At 42.9% G+C, this 21,787-nt stretch overlaps 1 protein-coding gene across 4 annotated transcripts; it reads right to left on the bottom strand.

Annotated features, from left to right (window-relative positions):
- Positions 1-4,999: 4,999 nt before the first annotated feature.
- Positions 5,000-20,099, bottom strand: trim25 (tripartite motif containing 25). 4 transcript variants are annotated; one of them, XM_083655227.1, is made up of 11 exons: positions 19,993-20,099; positions 19,162-19,502; positions 18,207-18,518; positions 16,317-16,412; positions 15,797-16,030; positions 13,563-13,731; positions 12,192-12,299; positions 10,956-11,063; positions 8,920-9,057; positions 8,432-8,497; positions 5,000-6,212 (listed from the first exon to the last, which is right to left on the bottom strand). In XM_083655227.1, exons 2-11 carry the CDS (start codon positions 19,450-19,452, stop codon positions 5,680-5,682), a joined length of 2,055 nt encoding a protein of 684 aa, XP_083511353.1. In that variant the 5' UTR covers positions 19,453-19,502; positions 19,993-20,099; the 3' UTR covers positions 5,000-5,679. The 4 variants fall into 4 exon arrangements, with proteins under 4 accessions (XP_083511353.1, XP_083511352.1, XP_083511354.1 ...); XM_083655226.1 differs by having other exon boundaries at positions 19,162-19,514; positions 19,993-20,087; XM_083655228.1 differs by lacking the exon at positions 10,956-11,063 and having other exon boundaries at positions 19,162-19,514; positions 19,993-20,087.
- Between the last annotated feature and the right edge of the window lie 1,688 nt (positions 20,100-21,787).

Raw genomic sequence — 21,787 nt, 5'->3', positions numbered from 1 at the left:
GATACAGAGCTGTATGTCGTCACGTTGTATTGAACTTACTGAAATGTACTTGGTTTATTGGCAGGTTTTTCCCCCCCATTCTGTGTTGGAAAATGAGAGGAGGGGCGGACTGATGTTGCAGAATGTTTCCAAATCAATCGTTTGATAGTATATAGTCAGACCTTGGCTGACTTCAAATTAGTATTTACAGACACTTTTATTTGCCAAGAGACAGATGTTTAAATTAATGTTTTTGCACTGGGCTTCAATTTTAGTCTGTTCCCATTTCATTATGCGTACCAAAATGTTTCCATTATTAACTAACAGTTTATATTTACTTACATTTTGCTGTCAAACCACTGTACAGAAAAAATGCATCTGTGAAGAGAACTCTAAAGATTGATGATAAATGGCATGTTGATGTAGAAACATAATTAAGTTTATTTTGGCTACCAAATGGTCATAAGAGTGAGCCCTCTCTGGCTTTTGCCAAAAACACACGAAAAGCTAAAGGAAGTATTTCAGAAAAAAGAAGCTTTATTGGTAACAATCATTCAAATATTCATTAAATAAAAACAATGCTAAAAAGAAAGTTTGGTCAATTTGCTACTACAGATGTTAACTGATTTTGATTGAACTGAATGTAATGAAGCGCTGAGCTTGTGAAGTGGAAGACATTCCCATAAATATTTTCCTATACAAAGCTGTGTGTTTTAATCGTGTCATAACTGACGACAAGACTTTGAGGGAAAAGGTTGTTATGATCCTGATCACAGTGCAATACTTTACAGCAGTGGTTCTCAAATGGGGGTCCTCAGCCAAAAGAGGGGGGAATTTATTTGTGCTATAATTCCATTCATAAGTAACACAATGACTATTTTGGTCATGGTGGGTTTTATACATTTTCTGTAATAAAACATCTAAAAGCATCAATCTTATTATCGGGGGGACCGTGGGACAAAAATCCTATCAAATGGGGGTCCGTGGTCTAATCTTTGTCAGTTTAGAGGGGTCCTTCATGTGAAAAAAATTGAGAACCACTGCTTTACAGGTGCAGGTGCCGAAGTTTCTGGTGGGTACAATGAATAAAACCACCGTAATCAAGCCACCAATCAAGTACACAAACACCCACTTAATCACACTGTGCTTAAGAAAACAAATCACAAATTATGCATTGATTGCTTAAATTTTATACACACCTTTTCTGAACAAGGAAAAGCCTCGGCCCTTAAAAGTCTTAACAGATATTGAGCAGAATCCAATGCAAAACAGAAAATATACAATGTGAAGAACAATTAATTTATCTTCAGCTCAGCTCATACACAATGAAGCTGTAAAATGGAGTGGCTATGCTAAACACTGGAGTATGCTGTATAGTGTATACACAGTCACATAAGACTGTTAACATGGCTCAAGCGGATTTCTATTTATCATTGAACTAAGGTGCATTTGAGGAGGCATAAGACTTTTAACATGGCTCAAGCGGATTTTTATTTATCATTTAACTAAGATGCATTTGAGGAGGCAGAACAGTAGGCGTATGCCATCAAGTAAACGGTTACATGCAAAAATGTCTATATATTTAATTCTGCTAACCATGGAACACAGATAAATTGCCATTTGGCCTTAAGAGTCAAAACACCAACACCTATATTAAAGACTTCAACACTGACCCTAGCATGGGAAAGCTCGGAATAGTTAGCCATCCCAAACTAAAATCCACCACTGTGAAGATAGGCAATGGCAAACTGGGCTCCGCCATTCAGTTTGGAACCCGACTTGCAGTGATGTACCTTCAAATATTGACATGTGACCTGCTTTTTAAAAGGAAGGGTTTACCTAAACTGGGTAGATGGTAACGCGAATAGAGAACCCGTCCCATAACCCAACGGGTCACAGATTGAGTCGCCACAACCCGAGCAAACCCTCCTTGCTTAATTGACGAAGTCACTGGTATGGATAGCATTGTCTTCGAAACGCATTTACACGTAGTGACGTTTGTACTTAATGACATCCACCTTTGTCAAAAGAAGTTTACAGTTTCCCCACTTCCCCCCCCCCCACTGGGATAGCTTGAAACTGAAATCACCAATACAGCCGATCCTCATCTCTAACTCTTTCGCAAGTATGACTGGATGCAGATGAACATGCTGGTGGTAACTCCGATTTCACCCATACTGCTCATGTTATGCCACATCAGTCCCCGGATACTGTTAAGCGTCAAAGCTTGATAGAATGACAATGTGGCCATCGCATGGCAGCTCATTTACTGGGGTGGAAGCACACCACAAGAGTTCATCCACAAACTCCAAGTTTGGATTTCAAATTTTCAATACCAATTTTCCAGAATGTATGCTTGTTGCCGTTGATGGATGTACACAAACAAAAGCATGCAGTGTGTAGTACTGTGCATCTTCTGTCACTGCTGTCCTTCAGCAAACGCACATTCAAGTCATGGCCTGGATCATCACACTACGAGACAAAGTCCTCTCGTCTAATGTTATGTTTCCAACAACACCATAAGAAGAGAAACCCACAGGAGGTGAGAGGAGCAGGCTCTATATGACTACCCCCGACAACCCCGCCCAATTCTCCGTCTGCTCCCACGTGACCTGACCTGGTGTTCAGCCGAGGCGGTTAAGGGCCAACGACAGCTGTGAAGGAAGTCAACTGTATATAACCACTAGAACCACACTGACATTTTGAAACCGTTCTTGATTACAGACTTCACATCAAACACCGTATTGAGACGTCAGAAAAATACAAGCCTAATTTAAATCTTTCTCAAGACACATTTAGACGAGAGCCATCCGACATACAGCGCACGATAATAGTCTGTCGTTAAGACCGTCAACAGGTCTCCGACACAGCAGAACTACTCGACTTCTGTCGAGGCCCACCTCGAGCCAATCATGCAGCGCATTGGCAAAAACGTGACTGTGAATGACGGGAAAACAGAGTTCCTGATGGTCATGAACAAGTACTCGACCGGCAAGCTGATGAAAATCAGCCTCCTTCCTCAACTCAAGTCTTCAGTCATCAAGTCATCATGCTTCTCTGCTGGACAATCTCTTGAGTTCAGCTAACCTCATCTTCCCATGAGATGAAAAAAGCCCGAAAGTCAAAACTCAACTTTTGTTGTCAATCTCTAGACTAAGAAGAACATGCCACATGTAGAAAACACACATTTGTGTGTTTTGTCACGATGCAAAATGTCCACTAGATGTCAGTTATTTCCCCTCTTCCTCTCATTCTTTCTTGACCCTTTTTTGTCTAGTTTACATGTCAAATATATATGCTTTGTTTGTATCTTTACTCTTTCGGGCATATGTGCCAAATGAGCAACAACAACAACAACAAAAAGACAGCCAACATGCCAACACATACATGCTGTACAGTACAGGTACAGTGTGTGTTTGGTGTAACAACAGTTCAGAGACAAACCGCAGCATCATCAACCACAATAAGCAGACGATACTGTTATGTAGCCATACGCTATTCTCAATTAGTCTCTGAATAACACAGGAAGCAGCTACCGCCTGCTAACCACAGAACAGACTCTGTCTGGACAAAACCATCATGTTCACAATATGCTTACATAACCAAACAGCCTTGCCCTCTGATCGGTTTAGCAGTGTGCAATGTAGTGTCGTTGAACTGAGCTGTTGTCTGAGCCAAAAGGACTGAAAAACTACGAAAGGAAATCAAATTCCTCTTGCAAAACAGAATTCACACCAAAACAGCTCGACGGACAAAGGACTCCACAGTATACTTTGTTGTACCGTCGTCGTCGATGCAACTTTCTATATTGCCCTACATTGTGCAATCGTCTGTCACGGTGTATTTGTTTGAGCAGGTTTCATAGCAATAAACAGCCCCGCTTCACAAACTAGAAGCCATATGGAGCCAGAGATCAAAGTCCAGAGAACAACTGATGATTGTTACATCAATTCCCACATCAAACTATTGTTACAACACTCTTTGAATTCTTTTTTAAATCTGTACCTACCGAGGTTAGAGTCAATGAGGCCATTTACACCTGGCATTAACATGCGTTTTCTGCCATCAGATTGCAATCAGATTGTATTTTATCACTTCAGCCTGATTCCATTTACACCTGGCACTAACATGCGTTTTGGGTGAACAGATTGCAATCCGATTGCTCTCCAGCTCGAACGTCATCACGCGCGCGCCCCCTGAACGTGTGCATGCATGTTTCATGCACAGGGAAATAGAGGTTATTGTTAAGCTCAAATGCACAGTGAACGTCCCCTTCACCTGGACAAAACGATGGCCGATCACGCAGCACTGCATCTATTTCTTTATCTGTTTATTGACAATGACACTGGGTCCGAGACACACACACACACACATACATACGTTTTCCGTGCATGTCATTAGCTGTAACCACCTGTGTTGCGTTCAGGTAACATCTTAAATTACATAGTTATACAATTGAGAGCATAATTTCTCATTTATATGAAAGGAAAATGAGGGAGAAAGGGTTCGAACCCTTTCTCCCTCATTTTCCTTTCATTTTTCGCTCCTTTACCAAAGGAGAAGTGTTGATATAAAAGAGAAATTATGCTCTCAATTGTATAACAGCGTAATTTAGGATGTTACCTGAACGCAACACAGGTGGTTACAGCCGTGGCAAAACCTCCGCAGCAAAACTTTGAAGCAACGCTACGATTGTTGTGCAAAAGCGGAGCGGGGGAGAGATAGATAATTTTTAGCCGGTCCATGGTGACAGGCTGCCTGTGTGTGTGCGCATCTGGCACAGCGGCGAGATGAGGGCACACACCGGTGCGGTGCTGCCGGGGAATTGCGTTCACGTGTGCGCGCCGTCACCGACTTCCGAAGATTATGTATTTCCGTATGGTAGTTGCTGAATGCGTTTTGAGAGGACGCATTGCATTTACACTTGTGTTAAATGTTGTCATAATGCGTCCCTGACCACCTCCGGAGGTGGTTTGGCCGATCAGATTGCAATCCTTCTTCAATGCGTTTTGGGGGTGTTTACACCTGTACTTTCAAGTGATAAAATACAATCGGATTGCAATCTGATGGCAGAAAACGCATGTTAATGCCAGGTGTAAATGGCCTCAATTATCTTAGTACGATTAAAATGATACACATCCTTAGAGATTATCATTGAATCAAAGTATGGCTAACAATGAGGATCAAACGATGTGTGTGTGTCCATGTGCATGTACCGATTGCTTCATGTGCAGGTATGAAGTTTGTATGCATCTGTGTCTGTGTCTGTGTGTGTGTGTGTGTGTGTGTGTGTGTGTATAATTCACATAGAAGTATAATTTCCTTACCCTCTCCTATGCTTGGGCAATATCCATTTTTAAATATCGCGATATATTATTATTGCCAGTTATTGTATTTTATGTTTCAGGTACATACATTATGATTAGTAGTATGATGAATAGTATGACTAAAGAACTGGGAGGTTGATAAGCTGTTCACCTATCTTTACCTATCTTTGCAGCAACAAATAGGCTACAACACGCAACTCAAAATGCATATTTATTTTGCGTTTCCAGGGTCTTTAACTATACCAATAATGTACAGTAAGCAGTGAAATAAGGGAATGTAAATTTTCAAAATCTCGATAATGCGGAAATATCACAACAGTCGGGATAAATCGTGATATTCAATATTATCGAAAATCGACCCAAGCCACTCTCCTCATGCCTGCATCTTGCACAAACTAACGGACGAGCCGCTTGAAAAGATCCAGAAGGCTGGATATATGGCTTCGGCAAATTGGAAGACGAAGGAGTGGAAGGGATACGCCCTGTCCGCCACGCTGTAGAACGTCGCCGTTCCCTCCTCGCAATCCAACAGCACGCCTACGCGACTCGGATTGGGATTCTCCAGAACCGTCTCGCTGCTGGCGTGCCAGGCCGACAGCTTGACGTTAAACCACTCCACGCACCATGACTGGGCATTGCGACCCAGCCGGCTGGCGGGGCCTTTGCGGTCGATGCTGTTGTAAGCTAAGCCCAGGCCGATGAAGTTGTTGCTACTCATCTTGATTTCCCAGTAGTGGCGCCCCCTGGAGAAACCCTTGGAGGTCAGCACCTGGGAGCAGACGGAGAATCGGGCGGGGTTGTCGGGGTAGTTGGTCGGCTCGTCTGACACAGAGGCGCTGGTCAAGTCCGCACTCAGCATGACGCGTTTGTGGGCCGTCTTTGGGTCCAGGGTAAGCACAGTGCCATCTAATCAGGACAGAGGAAGGACAGAGGTAAGACCGGGCGGCTGAGAACTGGTGTGTGTGTGTGAGCAGAATTGTGTTCGGCTACTATGCCATTTTACGTGCGATCGGGCTGAATCTTTCAGGAAGTGTAAAGAGCACGCCTGCAAGTGACCTAATGGGCCAGATTTTATATTAGGTAATTAGGGTCGATGAATTGCAGATTAATTGCTGAATGCGCAACTTGGCCATGCTGAACAATGGCTGCACAGCCTCCAGCGCGTGAACTAACCAGGGGCGGAGTGCCCGCAGTCTGGCTGCCTGTTGAGGCGAGTTGAGGAGGAGCTGTCAGAGGAGAAACCGGCAGGTCCAGGGAGAAGGAAACTTTTTTAAATGAGTGTTTCACAAATCCGATAGCGGCAGATCTTTGTATGTACATCAAACACATATATGCTCGTGTTTTTGTATCTGTTTCCCACTCATTTTACAACATTTATGGGGCTGGGGAATAAATAAGATGCGGAAATGTCCGTCCGCGCTGGTCAGCCTGCAGCACAGGGTTGGGCATGCAGAGAACGCAATTCATATACATTACCGTAAATTCCGGACTATAAGACGCACCGGTCTATAAGCCGCACCTTCAAAGGTGACTATTTTTTTCTTCTATAAGCCGCACCGGTCTATAAGCCGCGGGTGTTTTGATGTTTAATTACCATATTTAAGGCTTCGTGCACAGAGGGGATTGTCGGGAAAGAGAGGCTGTTTGGGGAAGCTCCCATTTATTAACATTTCAACAAAACAAAAGTCAGGTCACTAATCCCCAGACAAAATCACACATTGTGGTATTTTTTGTTTTTTTTACAGTGCACACAGTGTCCGCGGTGTGGTGAAAAGAGGGCAAGAGAGGAAATTAAAACAGAAGTGGATTTATAGTTAGAAAGAGTGCTAAAGAAGAGAGAATTCCGTTTTTTATTTTTTTATTTTAGTTACTCACAGTACTATTGACCAGTCCAACTCAAAAGATATTCGGCAGTTTCACTTTGAGCTCTTGTTCCGCCGCTGGGCACACAGTGTCCGCGGTGTGGTGAAAAGAGGGCAAGAGAGGAAATTAAAACAGAAGTGGATTTATAGTTAGAAAGAGTGCTAAAGATAGTCCGGTCTGGTTATGACGAGTCTCGCTGGGTACAGTACGCCAAAGCGATATCCATTGACTCGATGATGCTGTTGTATGTTGCGCATTTCTGTTGCACCAACGCGGAGAGGTCCTGCCGACGAAAAAGCGCGTACCCTCCCAGGTGAGGGGCTTCTTCCCCGCAGCCTGGAGGATGAGTTGACGGTCGGGCCAGCGGAGTAGGCAGATGAAGATGGCCCTCGGTGGTAGGCCGGGGTCTGGACGTGGCCGAGGCGCCCGGTGTGCCCTGTCCACCTCTGGTGGTTTCTCGCCTTCCTTCAGGTCCAGGATGTAACACAGGATTTTGCCACAAAAGCGTCCATGTCACCAATCTCAGCTCCTCTTTTACATTGATCAGGCGAATGTTATTTCTTTTACTCCTGCTGATTAAGTCATCAACCTGCGTGTGCAGGGTTTCGATTTTGCATTTTATCCATTTTCGGACTCACTGTGTTGTTTTTGTCCTCCAGTGCGCGGATGCGCTTTTCCGCATTATAAACTCTGTTCACGGTTGCCTTAGTTTCTTTAGTGAGTGAGTGGATGGACTTCTGCACGTTTTCAAACTTGTTTTCAAGCTGCTCAAAACCTCTGAGCGATGTCGGACTTAATCGATAGTGTTTCACGGAGTAAAAGTTTAGCCCAAGCGTGTATCTCCAGCCTCCAGCAGGTGAGTCATTTCCTCATTCATGGCGTGATTGCTTCGTCTTTTTCTTTCTGCTTACCTGTGTTGTGTTATGTTATGTTATGTTATGTTGTTAAAAGAGGGCAAGAGAGGAAATTAAAACAGAAGTGGATTTATAGTTAGAAAGAGTGCTAAAAAAGAGAGATTTTTTTTTTTTTTTTTGGAAAAAATCCATAGATAAGACGCACCGTTATATAAGCCGCAGGGGGCAAAAAAGGCCAAAAAACGGGAAAAAAGCCGCGGCTTATAGTCCGGAATTTACGGTATATATTTTGCTTTTTTCTACCGAAATGTTTCGCTTACTAGCACGAGTGCTACCACCTAATAAAGTAAGCGTATAGCCCTGGACTACCTCATGATGGGAAAGTACTTGCTACACTCATAAACTTACATTTCAGAAGATCGGTTCTTTTGGCAGCGATGGTAATGTTTGGTGGGATGTCTGGAGATGCTCTGCCTAAAACAGAAGGGGAAGAAAATTAGAAACATTACCAAACTGCAATATTCATTGTGTCACGGTGGTGAAAAGATGAGTGCAAAACAAATGCACTAAACTGACGGTATCTTCCATCAAGTAAAATGTCATTATTGCAATATTCAACAAAGGATCAGCTGGTAACACAAAGGCACTGTACAAGAGAGCACAGGGGCACACTGTTCTTCTCAGCCCACGTGCACGCGCGCACACACACACGCACACACACACACACACACACACACACACACACACACACACAGCATTGATGTCTCAATGATGTCTCTTTCATTTCAATTGATACATTTCAACTTCATATGTCCAAGTGTTGGGAGTTGTGTTGACAAACCCCCTCCTGCATGGTACAGTGAGAACAGACAGAGATGACTGCTTTGTTTATTTACCTGCACCTGCTTTCTCTTTGGGTTCCTGTCTAGGTCGGCCTCTGGACATGTCCATTAGGCTGTCCAATGAACTGGCTGACATGTCCATTAGGTTGTCCATTGAACTGGCTGTCTTCATATTCTCTGTTTTGGTTTGTTCTAAAAGAAGATGCATAAAATGTGGCAAGTGAAAATCCCGTCTAATGTTTGGATGTTTAATGTTTTGTAAAAGATAATTGCAAGAAAAATATTTATTTTAAAGCTACACTAAGCTCCCCCCCCCCCCCCCCCCCCCCCAGGGTGACAGAAACCGCAACACATTTTGTAAAACCACACAGCGATGACGGAAGCCCTTGAGGACAAACCGTGCATAAAGGCTAATGGCTAAAATAAACGTACCTATGGACCTCACCTGTTACATAGTCTCTCATGCCAGACTGTCCAGCTTCAGGCCGGAGGAAGTTTGAACCGATGCAGGTGATTGGAGAAATACAAACAGATGTCCTGCCTAAGGCGGGACATCCGCTCATGTTTCTCCAATCACCTGCCTTTAGGCGGGACGTCCCCCTATTATCGCTTATTATTTTCTTTGAGTTTCCCTTTCCGTTTTGACCAAGTTTTCCCAGCTTGTAGTAACGACGTTTAGGCAGAAGCATTTGAAAATTTGCACGAGCCAACCGTCTGTTTTAAGAGACTGCCTGTTACACAAACAAATATGGTAAATCAGTGGACAGGGTTTTATTACAATTTACTCCTAATCTGTGCCCATGGATTAGTAAACCATGTGCACAGATTTGTAATATATACTGGTAACATCAAAGAGGGACATTTAGGCCTATATACAGTGACTCAGTGAGCTAGAGTCATTACACACAGCTTGGCTACATTTGTGAACTCTAATAGCCATTAGGCACCTAGAGAGCATATGTGTGAACCATAACATTTATTAATCACAAAATCACATCAGTAGGTTAAATTTATGATCCAATGTGTGTTTTGTTGACAATATGAATTAACCTATCTACTCCCTATACATCGTGGTTGTAGAAAAAGCATGTTCATTACATGTTATGTGCAACTATGTGGACCGCTGTAGTGTCCCTGTTTGATGCCTACCAAAAAGTGGTTGCAGCTTTTTAAACTTGTAAAAAGGATGGGGTTGGTTAGAATCCAGGGCTCAGAGAGCAGGTCAAAAATGCAGTTATGGCTAATTTTCTTTATTTGATATAAAAACCCATCCGTAAATAATTTTATTATATTCTAGTTTCCAAACCGTTTCCACCACAACTTTATTACATGAGATGCTAAAGTCTCACAACTAGCCTTTGTAATTACCACAAACATAATGTGATGTGCGTTTGCACGTTATGATTGTTAGAACCAGGTCAAAGCAGCTGTAACGTTGGATGTAATGTTATATAACCTGCGCCATACAGCAGCAATCACTTTTTGGCACGACATGACAGATGGGAGTGTTCAGTCAGTGCAGCATAGCGACACTGTGTCTGGGATGAGCCAGCCTACCTCACATGGAGAGGTATGCAGAGAGAGATAACAGGTTAATTTGTCACGCCAATTGTCAACCGGTTTGCCGTCTCCACCCGTATTCAGTCCATGCATATCGGCGTTTGTTCGTCCTCTCTCATTTTAACATTAGCAATAGTATTATGGATCCGGAGTTATACTTCACTATGCAAGACTATGGTCTTCTGACTGGCTCAATATACAGTCCAGGGACTGGCTACTCCTAACCCATGGTGTAATCCTAAATGCGCCGAAAAGTGCCGTGTTTGCATCCCTGTAGGTAGCAAATTAAATAGTTGAAAACATTTACTTGCTCGCTTTATCGATTCGCCATTACTGGGGCCGACTTTGACAACAAGGTTTAGCACGCAGTAGTTCCAGGATTGAACCAATTGCTTATTGCAGGTTTAACACAATTCTTAACGTGTTCATATATGAATGAAGACTGAGAAATAAGGCGACACTGGGGTTAGGGTTAGAGTTAGGGTTACTGCACTGGGTGCACCAACAACAAGAAACGGTAAATGTCATACTGTCAGGTCTTTGGTCCTGATGAGTTTGTTCACTGTTCCCACTTTTCTCTCGTAACTTGTCAAGCTCCGGGATCGCGACAATCCTAAAGCCACTTTTCTTGTCCGACTCTATAAGGGAAAAATGAAAAATTGACTGTAGGATATATAATATTTTATCAAATATTTATATATATTTTATATATAAAAGGTTATGAACAGATTTGCACGAAACTTGGTAGAACAGTAGGTCCTGGCAGGGTCAGAAATTAGCGGAGGCTCAGGGCAAAATGTCCATAAAAAATGACAAAACTTGCCCTTGAAATTGGGATGAAGGGGGCTTTTAAATGCCTCCGTAAGACTTACCTTTCTGTATTTTAACATTACTCTGTATTTGCAAAGCGTGTCGGCATTTTGTTCTGTTTTTGCAAAGTGCAACTTGAAAATGGCCAGCTAGACATCTGTATCTGCACAACCCCCGCCCTTCTCCTCCCACTAGCGTCCCACTTACCTCAGTGACAGGCAGCACAAGCTAGCTGGCCAGCGAGTTCACTGGCTAACGTTAACTTGAGAACATGGAGCATTTTTTTTTATATGCAAACCACCATGTCTAGAAACAGATAGAAATTAAATAGAAACAGTCGCTGACCCTCTCCTAGTCTAACAGACAAACAACAGTGCTGTTGAGTATAGGAAATTAGGATTTTTTAACTGATTGCTAATGAACTTTCGGGAATAAAATGTTGGATAAGAGTCATTGAATATTGGTCTGTCATGGTATTTCTCAACCTTTGATCAAATTGACTTGGAAATTATCAAAAATGCCCACAAAACATATTTTCACAAGGGCAAAAAAAAGGTTCTTGTTAAAAAAAAAGTATATTTCCTATCCTGGGTCATGGGCCGAACCGAATAACTTTTTTAACTGGCAAAACGAGGGGCGTGGCCAATCACAAAAATGCGCCTAACTTCCAAATGGATTCACGTAACACCACGACACTTTGTAGAAAGATTGGTCGGAGGTAGGTACTCTACCAAGTGCCCTGTGGTGATTACGCATGTCATCCTTTTGAAAACATGTATTATTATGACTGTACCATGCTCCAATACATCTATATCCCTGTTTGTAAACCTTTATTCTGACTCATATTTGCACTAGTTTAGACTTTTGAATGATCCCTCCCTGCATTTTGCCCCGCCCCAACATCATCCTGGAAGTGAAGAAGCCACTTCACGGGGTCTTTAAAGACATTTCCTTACTTGGCGGTTTCTTCTTCTGGCCGGCCTTCAGCGCAGCACCTGGACTGTGGGAGCGCGGTGGGTGTCTCGGCGGCGGGGGTTGAAACGGGGGTTGAAAATGTGGTATTTCTGAAATGGATTAGGCAAAAGATGAGGCATTTAATTCTGTGCAGCCATAATGGTGTTATCACCTTGGTGTGGCGTCAATGTAAAATTCATATTCCTGCATCATAGAGCATGTCTGTGAGATGGAGACGAACATACCAAACCCCAGCAGAGGAGGCACAGGTGCAAAGACACTAAACCCTGAGGGAGGAACTGTCCTTGGTGGCCCTACAAACCCTGATGGAGGAACTGTCCTTGGTGGCCCTACAAACAAACCTTCTGTTAAGACGCCAGACGTTCACATTACAAAGGCTTTTTTTTTTTTTTTTACACACAGGACTTCAAATAGTTACCCCTCCACCACAGCAAAATGTTGCACCAATTTGAGGAATGTCTTAAGAGATAGCCAACTAAAGTATGCAATTTCTCAGTATATTTTTTTTAGTCGGTGTAAAAAATAAAAAAATAAAGCGAGATTCTGAAGTTATTTCTGATGGTGATAGAAAAAAGAAAAGAGAAAAGAACTGGGTTGACCATCCCATTCAAATGGTTGATTTGTTTTCATTTCTGATCGCAGCATTTTTCCACATGACACCAACTCACCAGATGGGAAAATGCAAGTGTTAAGTCCTGGAGGGAAAACAAAGCAAAAAGAACAACACAGCATTGGCTTTACTAGCCTTTCATAATACATCTTCAGGTGACCCCTCATCACATTCTGCACATGCAGAGAGGTGAACAGTTCAACTAAAGAATGATTTTCCCCTCTTCACACAAAAACATAAAAAAACAAAACAGACTTGATATAATCTATTTGATAGTACGTTTTTTTTGTATCCCATAAATCATCTTGTGACCACCCAAAATTATGTTGCCCCAACCCCCAGGTTGAGAAGCACTGCCTTATATCCTACACCAGAGCAATCTAGTAAGAGAGTGGCGTCAGCGGAGGTCCAAAATGCATGACTCAGTAGCCAATGAATAGCCAGGAAGGAGGCTCGCGCTACTTTTGAATGCTAAAATAAAGCCGATGGTGTACAATTTGATTCTTTAAATGTCGGACCCTTTCAAAGTACATCACAACCTGTCCATTTTGCTGCAACTCGACTCGACAGCGCTGCTTAATCCAGAACCTCACTTCCGGGAACTCTTGAGAGTAAAAAAACTGGTCTATTAGAGTGAACGGAGATGCCGTGACTCTTCTATATAAATGCCGCTGCTACATGCTCACCTGGTTTAACCCAACCCCCAGGTGGAGAAGCACTGCCGTATATCCTAAACACTCACCTGGTTTAAGCATCTGCAGCCTGGCCTCTACAGGCTGTTTGAGGACCTCCGTCAGATGCTCCTTCAGGACAGCAGCGAAGGCGTGCGCTGCCGTCACCGTCTTGGAGTCCATGTTGGTTTTGGGGATGTAGGGGTCAAAGTTCATGACTTTGGGCAAATTAACTGAAGCCTTTGGGGCAAAGGAAGAGAAAAGCGTTTTCATGCAACCAACCCACTAACCCAAAATGTTGGAAATGTTAACAAGCAAATATTCTGCTAAGTTTCTACCTCGGGTATCAATCCTCATCCAAGTGAATATAGTCAAATCAGTACAGAGTGGGTCAATCAATATCATGCTAATCATAAGGATTTTTTTTCAATATTGATATATATCAATAACAATATGGCTCATGCATGCAACATCACATGTTCAAGTAGTCCAGTCCGCTGTGATATGCAAATTTCCTGAGTCGGATCGGCTCCCAAATGTAATGGCTTCTTCCTTGGTTCTACAAAGTTTCATGAAAATCGGCTCCAGTAGTTTTTCCATAATCCTGCTAACAGACAAATAGCACTGAAAGCAAAACCTCCTTGGCGGAGGTAATAATCAAATGAATGTTCATCCCATTCAACTGAATGAACTGAAATTCTCAAATATTCCTTAAAAATATTCCTTTGCTCATTTTACCCGAGTTTTTAGATACAACTTGCTTGTTAGCATTTATTTAGACCGCAGAATTGTGTCAACTGTGCAGATACACTAAGTGAAATTAAAATCTACTTAAAAAAACAGCTCAGGACGAAACTAAAACACAAAGCTAAAACTAGAGATGCACAATATATATCGAACCGATAAATCATCGGCCGATAATGGGAAATTTATCTTTATCGGCTAAAACAAAACAAACAACAACAAAACAAGTTGTTTACAAGGAAAACTCCTTTGGATACCTTTAAGCATAAAATGCCATAGGGGCCAGTCTACTATAGCTTTTTTCATTGTGGTTTATCTGCAGACTAAGCAGCCATAGGCTTTAAGGTTCTATAAAAGCCTTTATTTTTGTATTGACTGGTGCACTTTACAGCTTACTACTAATAACCTGCATGAAATGCATTGACATGTCTGATTTGACAGATTATGTCAAAGCATTTAATTTGGATTCTGAGGCAAAATCCTCTATAAAAGCCATAGTATGTGTGTGAAGTTTTTTTTATCTACTTTACTAGGGGGGGGGGGGCATTTGAAGAGTCACAAGTGTTCTTTGTTTTGTGTTAACAATAGTGATTTCAGTTCCATTTGGTTCGGTCAGAGCTATGGAATATTACATCATCCATCTTTGTTCACTACAGCTTAGCCTTTCTCACCCTCAGCTGTGTATAAACTACAGGTTATTATGATGTTATGGTATCGGCCATGAGAACGGTTATCGGTATCGGCTGAAAAAATCCACATTGTGCATCCCTGGCTAAAACAGTGTTGTAGTTCCAGTCATGTCTTCAAAGTTCAAAGACAAAGACATGAAGGAGCAGCTGATCCTGCTCAGTTGCAGAGCTGAGCGCATTTGTTTGTTTTAGGGAACTTATGGGTGGAGCTCACCACAAAGACAATACAAAAAATGACTGCCAGAACGTTTTGACAACCACAGCAAAGTTTCTAAAAGTCAACTAGTATAGTTCTCTGTTGTCCGAGTCAGTCAAGAAATTCCTATGCCATATTCAGTATGTGGCTCTAATATCCAAAGCAAAGATTGGCTAAAGACGTTCATTCAAGTTTCGTTAGCAAACTAATAAGATGCCCAGGTGGCAGTGTGGTGGGTCAAACACAGCATGCACCCCAATAACATACATGTACAGCCCTGTGGACAGGGAGGACACAATCTGTTTTTATTCCTGTTTCCCCCTCAGTCATCCTACCTCTAAATATAAATATGCAAGGGGTGCCTTAAATAAAACAATCGCCACAGTGCACACAATCAATATTGGGACAACATTCCCAATCTTTATTTGCACCCCTCTCTGCACAATCTCTCAACTGTCCCAAGAAATCCCTCTTAACCATTTCCCTCCCCGTCACATTTGAACTGAACTCCAGAGACTTAATCAAGCATGGCCCCCAAGCGTTCTTCACTTGGATTCAGGATAGTCTATCTCATGAAGAGAGCTGCACATCTTGCCCACTCACGAGTAATTCAATCTACCTAAACTAAAAACTAAGATCGGAACTTCTCTGATCTACTTCTGAGAGGTCCTCTCACCTGTAGGAAGGCCATGCTCTGCGACTGACCCAGCAGTCTGTTGATGTGATCTTTGGATTTGCTCAACTTCTCAATGTTGTCGTTAAACTTCTTCATGAACTCTTTGAGTTTGGCCTGGTTGCTCTCCTGCTCGCGGTCCACCGTGGTCAGGGCCTCGCGCTCCTCACGGTCCAACATGTCCCGCATCTGCTGATACTCCGCTGCCAAAGCTCTCTTCCTGTTGGTCGCAGAGTCCTAGGGGTGGACCATCAGACACATTATAGATTGATACTGTGTTACTATTCTAATTATTGATTGATACTAGATATAAAAGACAGACAGATGTCATTCCTGTCACATTCTCTTTTATAACCTAGAAGTTATGGATGGCAAATAAGCGGGAATCACTCGTGAATTCATTTATAGCCTCTTGGGTTTCAGGTCACTACTTCAGACTATATGATTCATATTCATATTCATAACCATTTGAGCGCATAAAACAAGTACATCTCACTCTTCAAAACGTGGTGAGAAGAATTACCTTCATCATGTCCTGCTTGTTCATCGTTTGAGATATAACGTTCTTGGTCTTCTCGATCTTCTCGTCCAGCATAGCCAAGTTGCCTCTCAAGGCAGTCTACAGACAAAAATACATAATCAATACTTTATACAGTATATCCAGGGACTGTATATGCAGGAATCCTGAAGTTAAAGGACGGCTTTACCGTGGGGAATATGAATATATATCAATCTCACGCCCCTAAGGTTTTAGAATCCGTTGAAATTTTTTGAAATTGGAGCTTCACTGCCTGACCTATCAGGCATCTCTCACATTTTTAGGGAAGCCGGGTGACGCGTTACGCGTCACCCGGCTTCCCTCCCCGCTTGCGGAACTCGAGGGCCTACAGTATGAACTACAAGTCTTGTGAGCCATGGTCCCGCCTCTAGAGGTCCTCCACGCCCCTTCAGAGCTCTCGACGAAAAGCAAAAGGCAGCCATCTTGTTCACCCGCCTAGCCTGCTGTAGCTAATATTAGCTTCCCATAGTTCCTTGCAAAGAGACGATTTTCTCGGGAACGGAAGCACCAAAAGACACGGGACTGGCGGCATTGGAAAGCTCGTCAAATTTTACATCTAGTAGTAGGTGAGTTGAAGTAACGAAATCAACGCTGAGCAATGTACCCATTTTTACAGAAAATAGTTACAACATCAGATGCGCGTAACTCCTACGAAAATGCCTTAAAATGCATGAGAATTTTTTTATGAAGACATCTCCCGACATATATACTACCGTTTACATTTGGTGCAATTTTATTTTCGATTTATTTCTTCTTCTTTGTATCTTTTATTGTCGAAGCCTTCTTCTTCTTCTTCTTTGAGTTTTATGGCGGTTGGCAAACATATATGTGCATTACCGCCACCTACTGGAGTTTGATATCAGCCAAATGCCTGAGGGGTGGGCATGAAAACGAAGGCCACGCGAGCCCAGTGCATTGTGGGAAATGTAGTATTTCGGGTCCCCGCACCCGCCCCTCCCCTCCACCACCCCCCCCCCCTCCACACAGAGTGGATTTCTGGTGATATCTCTGGCGGGAAACAACCAATTTCAAAAATTTCAACGGATTCGAAAACCTTAGGGGCGTGAGATTTAATATATATTCATATTCCCCACGGTAAAGCCGGCCTTTAAATTCAATACCGTTTAAGACCTTTTCCATATATTTTAAGACCTCAATGTCACTTTTGTCACATCAGCGGAAGGGGTGTAAATCACAAGTTTCATCACAATACAAATTATATATAGATTCTTTGGACAACGATACGATATTTGCTGACATCACAAAGTCTGCTACGATATGATATATTGATTAAATTCAGGGGTCTGCGAAAGATATGAGATGATATGCCATTTAACACAATCAGCACAATAGCTACAAAATTCAATACCGCTCAAATGGCAAATAATACTTTTTAATACTTTAGTTTATAACGGCCTTAATTTCCCCTAAATTGATTTATCAACTTTTAATACTTTTCAAGACCCCGCAGATACCCTGATATCAGACTTCATACTTTTACTACACTACCTAGCCAGAGGAAAAATTATTGTACTTTTTGACTCCACTACATTTCTCTGACAGCTGTAGTTACATTGCAGAGGTTTGCAACTTTTACATTCAAAACATAGGATAAACTCATAATAAAACAGGACCATTATTTTACTGCTAATACTTCTATACTTTTACTCAAGTTCAACATTCATATTATTATTATTATTTTTACATTTAATAGAGTATTTCTACATGATGAGTTTGATACTTCAATTTGAGTACTTTTACCACCAGTGGTACCCTACGTTTGCCACTGCTTGCTTGGCACAGGTCAGTGAATACTGAAACACAGACACACACCTACAGCAGGTCTACACACACCTGTTTCAAGTCCCTTTGCTCCTCGGGGGTCATGAAGGTGCATCCTTTGTGGACTTGCTGGAGGCAGAAGCTGCAGATGGTACGCTGGTGCTGGACACAGAACAGCTCCATCAGCCTCTGGTGGTCGGGGCAGATGCGCTCTGACAGGTCGGCCAGCGGTGCGCTCAGCTGATGGAGGCGATAGTTGGGGTTTTCCCGGTGTGGCATCAGGTGCTCCTCGCAGAAGGACGCCATGCAGGTGAGGCAGGTCTGGGATGCTTCGGCTTGCATGCATGTATCACAGCGTACAGTGAGATCCTTTTCAGCTTTGACCTAAACACAAACACACACGTACAGGTCAGGTCACACAAACCTACACGTCACACAAGCACACACCTACAGGTCACACAAACCTACACGTCACACAAGCACACACCTACAGGTCACACAAACATACACGTCACACAAGCACACACCTACAGGTCACACAAAAACACACCTGCAGGTCCAGCAAGTCTGCTAAAGGTGCATTCTGTCAATATGGTCCCACTCTCTGTATTAAAAAAAAGCCTGGTGACCTGAGATGTGCATCTTCCAACTTTGAGTCCAAATGCTTGAGTCCAAATCCAAGTCCGAGTCATCAGTGCTCAAGTCCAAGTCGAGTCGCAAGTCCTGAATATTAGTCCAGGACTGCAGTCGTCTGAGTCTGAAATGAAAACAAAACTGGTGTGTAGTGTGTGTGTGTGTGTGTGTGTGAGAGAGTGAGTGAGTGAGTGAGTGAGTGAGTGAGTGAGTGAGTGAGTGAGTGTGTGTGTGTGTGTGTGTGTGTGTGTGTGTGTGTGTGAGTGAGTGAGTGAGTGTGAAAGAAAGAAAGAAAGAAAGAAAGAAAGAAAGAAAGAAAGAAAGAAAGAAAGAAAGAAAGAAAGAAAGAAAGAAAGAAAGAAATGTGCTATAAACTAAAATGTGATTGATTAACCTCCTGCTGGCCGAGCTCACTCCTGCTGGACTTCATCTTGAAGGTCTCCACCACGGCGCTGAGCACGGTGTTCTTCTTCAGCTCAGGCCTGGTGGCGAACAGGGTGCGACACTGCGGGCAGCTGTAGTTGTCCGTGTCCCTCCAGGTGGCCAACAGGCAGTGCTGGCAGAAGTTGTGTCCGCAGGCGATGGTGACGGGACATTCAAACGGACACAGGCAGATGCTGCAGCTCAGATCGTCCTCCAAACTCAGCAGAGAAAACGGGCTGTCCTCCATGTCCACAGCGGCCATGCTGAACTCAACTCTGACTGACCAGCTGACACAGCATCGACTGATGAGGTCTGAAACGAAACCTTCAATTCATGGAAAACGAAAGTAGTTGGAACAAGCGTTTCGTTTCATTTTAACAGCACATATTTTTCTTTAGAGGCGGATTCTCTTTTTAGTTTAGCGTCTGCTTTTACTCTGTCAAACCGACTAGCGCTAGCTAGTTAACAAAAGGCATTTAAAACACTGAATAATAAGCATAGCCTCAACGCGAGACTCAGCCTTCATTCTTCAGACTGGAATAATCAGGAAGACGCCACAGATTTTTTTATTGACAACAATTCAATACAATTTCTCGTAGGAATAGTACTTTGCATTAATTAAGATTGTAAACATAGTGTTACATTGCCTATTCCTCCACAGACAGTTATTCTGGCGTGGTAGCCTACCACACTTGTAGCAGACTAGAAATGTTATTAACATATAGCGTTAACCCGGGTAATGAAGGGGGGAACAACCTAACGCTAGATTTGTATATTTAGTTATTTGCTTTCCTTTTCTTACCTTTTGCCTTCGGGTGGGTGCGTGCGACGACTCACGGTAGGCGAGCTACTATATCAAGTCATATGACGTAGCAGGTGCGCCTGCTGCTGCTGGGGTGTGTGTGTCGACTGTCCCGACTGAATGATTCCCTACTTCCTGCTTCAGCCACTGAGATGGCTTCAGCACCCACGCCTTCAGGCCCGTAGCCAGAGTTTGGCGTGGGGGCCCCAGGGGGGCTGTGCCCAAAAAAATAAAATGCTTTTTAAAGTAAAATGCTTCAATCTGGTGACCTTTGAGAGCAAAATTAAGAGGCTAGATCTATAAAGAACTACAGACATCATGTTAGATTAATATCATCTTTACTGTGCTGTTGCTTTAAAATGATACAAAAAATAAATGTCTCCCCATATAATATAATTTATATTCTGCATACAGGTCACATGGCAGAATACTGCTCAATTAAATACAATGGCCCATCTACACAAACAGGGGAGTTACTTACCCATTCACTTCAATAGAACTGTCCCCAAAGTCTAGCCCCAATGCAAAATTTGAACGTTGTGGTGAGTTATGTCTCTTCCTTCTATAGCACACAGAGAGGAAGCAAATTGTTGCATTTCTGATCAACTGTCATATATCATGTTAATTTATGAGGGCTTTAAAACATCAATGACAGATGAATAGATCTGGGGGCAATTCTTCTAAAAAAAATTGTGAAAATATTCTCAATATAAAAATTCTCAATGGTAGCTACGGGCCTGCACACCCTGTGCCCGCCTACACAGCAGTCAAGCGCCGGGATTGGCCAGGCACCCATGCTCACGAATCCTCTTCCCTGTTCACACACAGCTTGGAACACAGCTTGGAATCCATGTCGAGACGTCAGCTTCAGAGGTGAAGCCAACTTTGAGAAGCAACAGTTAACTTTATTTAGTTTTTAGATGGTTTGAAAATGTTTTATGCAGCTTCCAACTTCATAGCGCTGGACCTAGCTAGCGAAGGTGCTAACGCTAGCGCTGGACCTAGCTAGCGAAGGTGCTAACGCTTGCGTCAAAGTTAGCGCTACTAAAGTTGTCAGAGGTGTCACCTCCCGACACAATATTGTTATCCAAGATTTTGATGCCATGGTATTCCCAAATATTGCATAGTTTCACATGTATTCACATGCCAGTGCCTAAGTTTAAGCTCAAACACAGCCTTCTTCGGCTGTGTCATTTCAGGTTCAACTGCTCCACAGCGCCAGATGTATCGGTTCGGTGCTCAGTGGTGTGCAGGGTGTATTGTAAGTTAACACATTAGACCATCGGCTGCGCTTCCTTGAATATCGTGGATATAAGACTCGATCCAGTTGCTGTAGCCCTTTAAAAAAAATCCTGTACACATTCATCTGCCCATTTATCGATGTGATCAAATGAAATTGGTGTGACAGAACTCAAACTTTTGGTCTACTGCTCCCATGTTCAGACAGCGGTTTGGATGAGAGTCTCCTTGCGTTCCCAACCAGCGGGTGACGTCATCCCAAGATGGCCACGCTGTGAAGGTCCTTACTATCAATGGAAGGTCCAGTCATTCAGACTCATTCTTCCTTCTTCATCTCGGATGCGCGGGCCCTTCCACTGGGAGGTCGGCTCAAATGGCTTCACGCGATATACACGTTAATAATCACAATAAACTGCCCTTACCTCCGACACATTGTTGTTATCCAACTCTACGGGGCCATGATACTCAAATATTCCGTAGTTTCCAATACCGAGACATTTTATTCAACAGCCAGTGCCAAAGTGATAGCTCAGACACAGCCTTCTTCAGCTGTGTC

Source organism: Poromitra crassiceps (genome assembly GCF_964638095.1).
Source record: "Poromitra crassiceps genome assembly, chromosome: 19".
Classification (NCBI taxonomy): domain Eukaryota; kingdom Metazoa; phylum Chordata; class Actinopteri; order Beryciformes; family Melamphaidae; genus Poromitra; species Poromitra crassiceps.
This window is presented reverse-complemented; position numbering and strand designations above follow the sequence as displayed.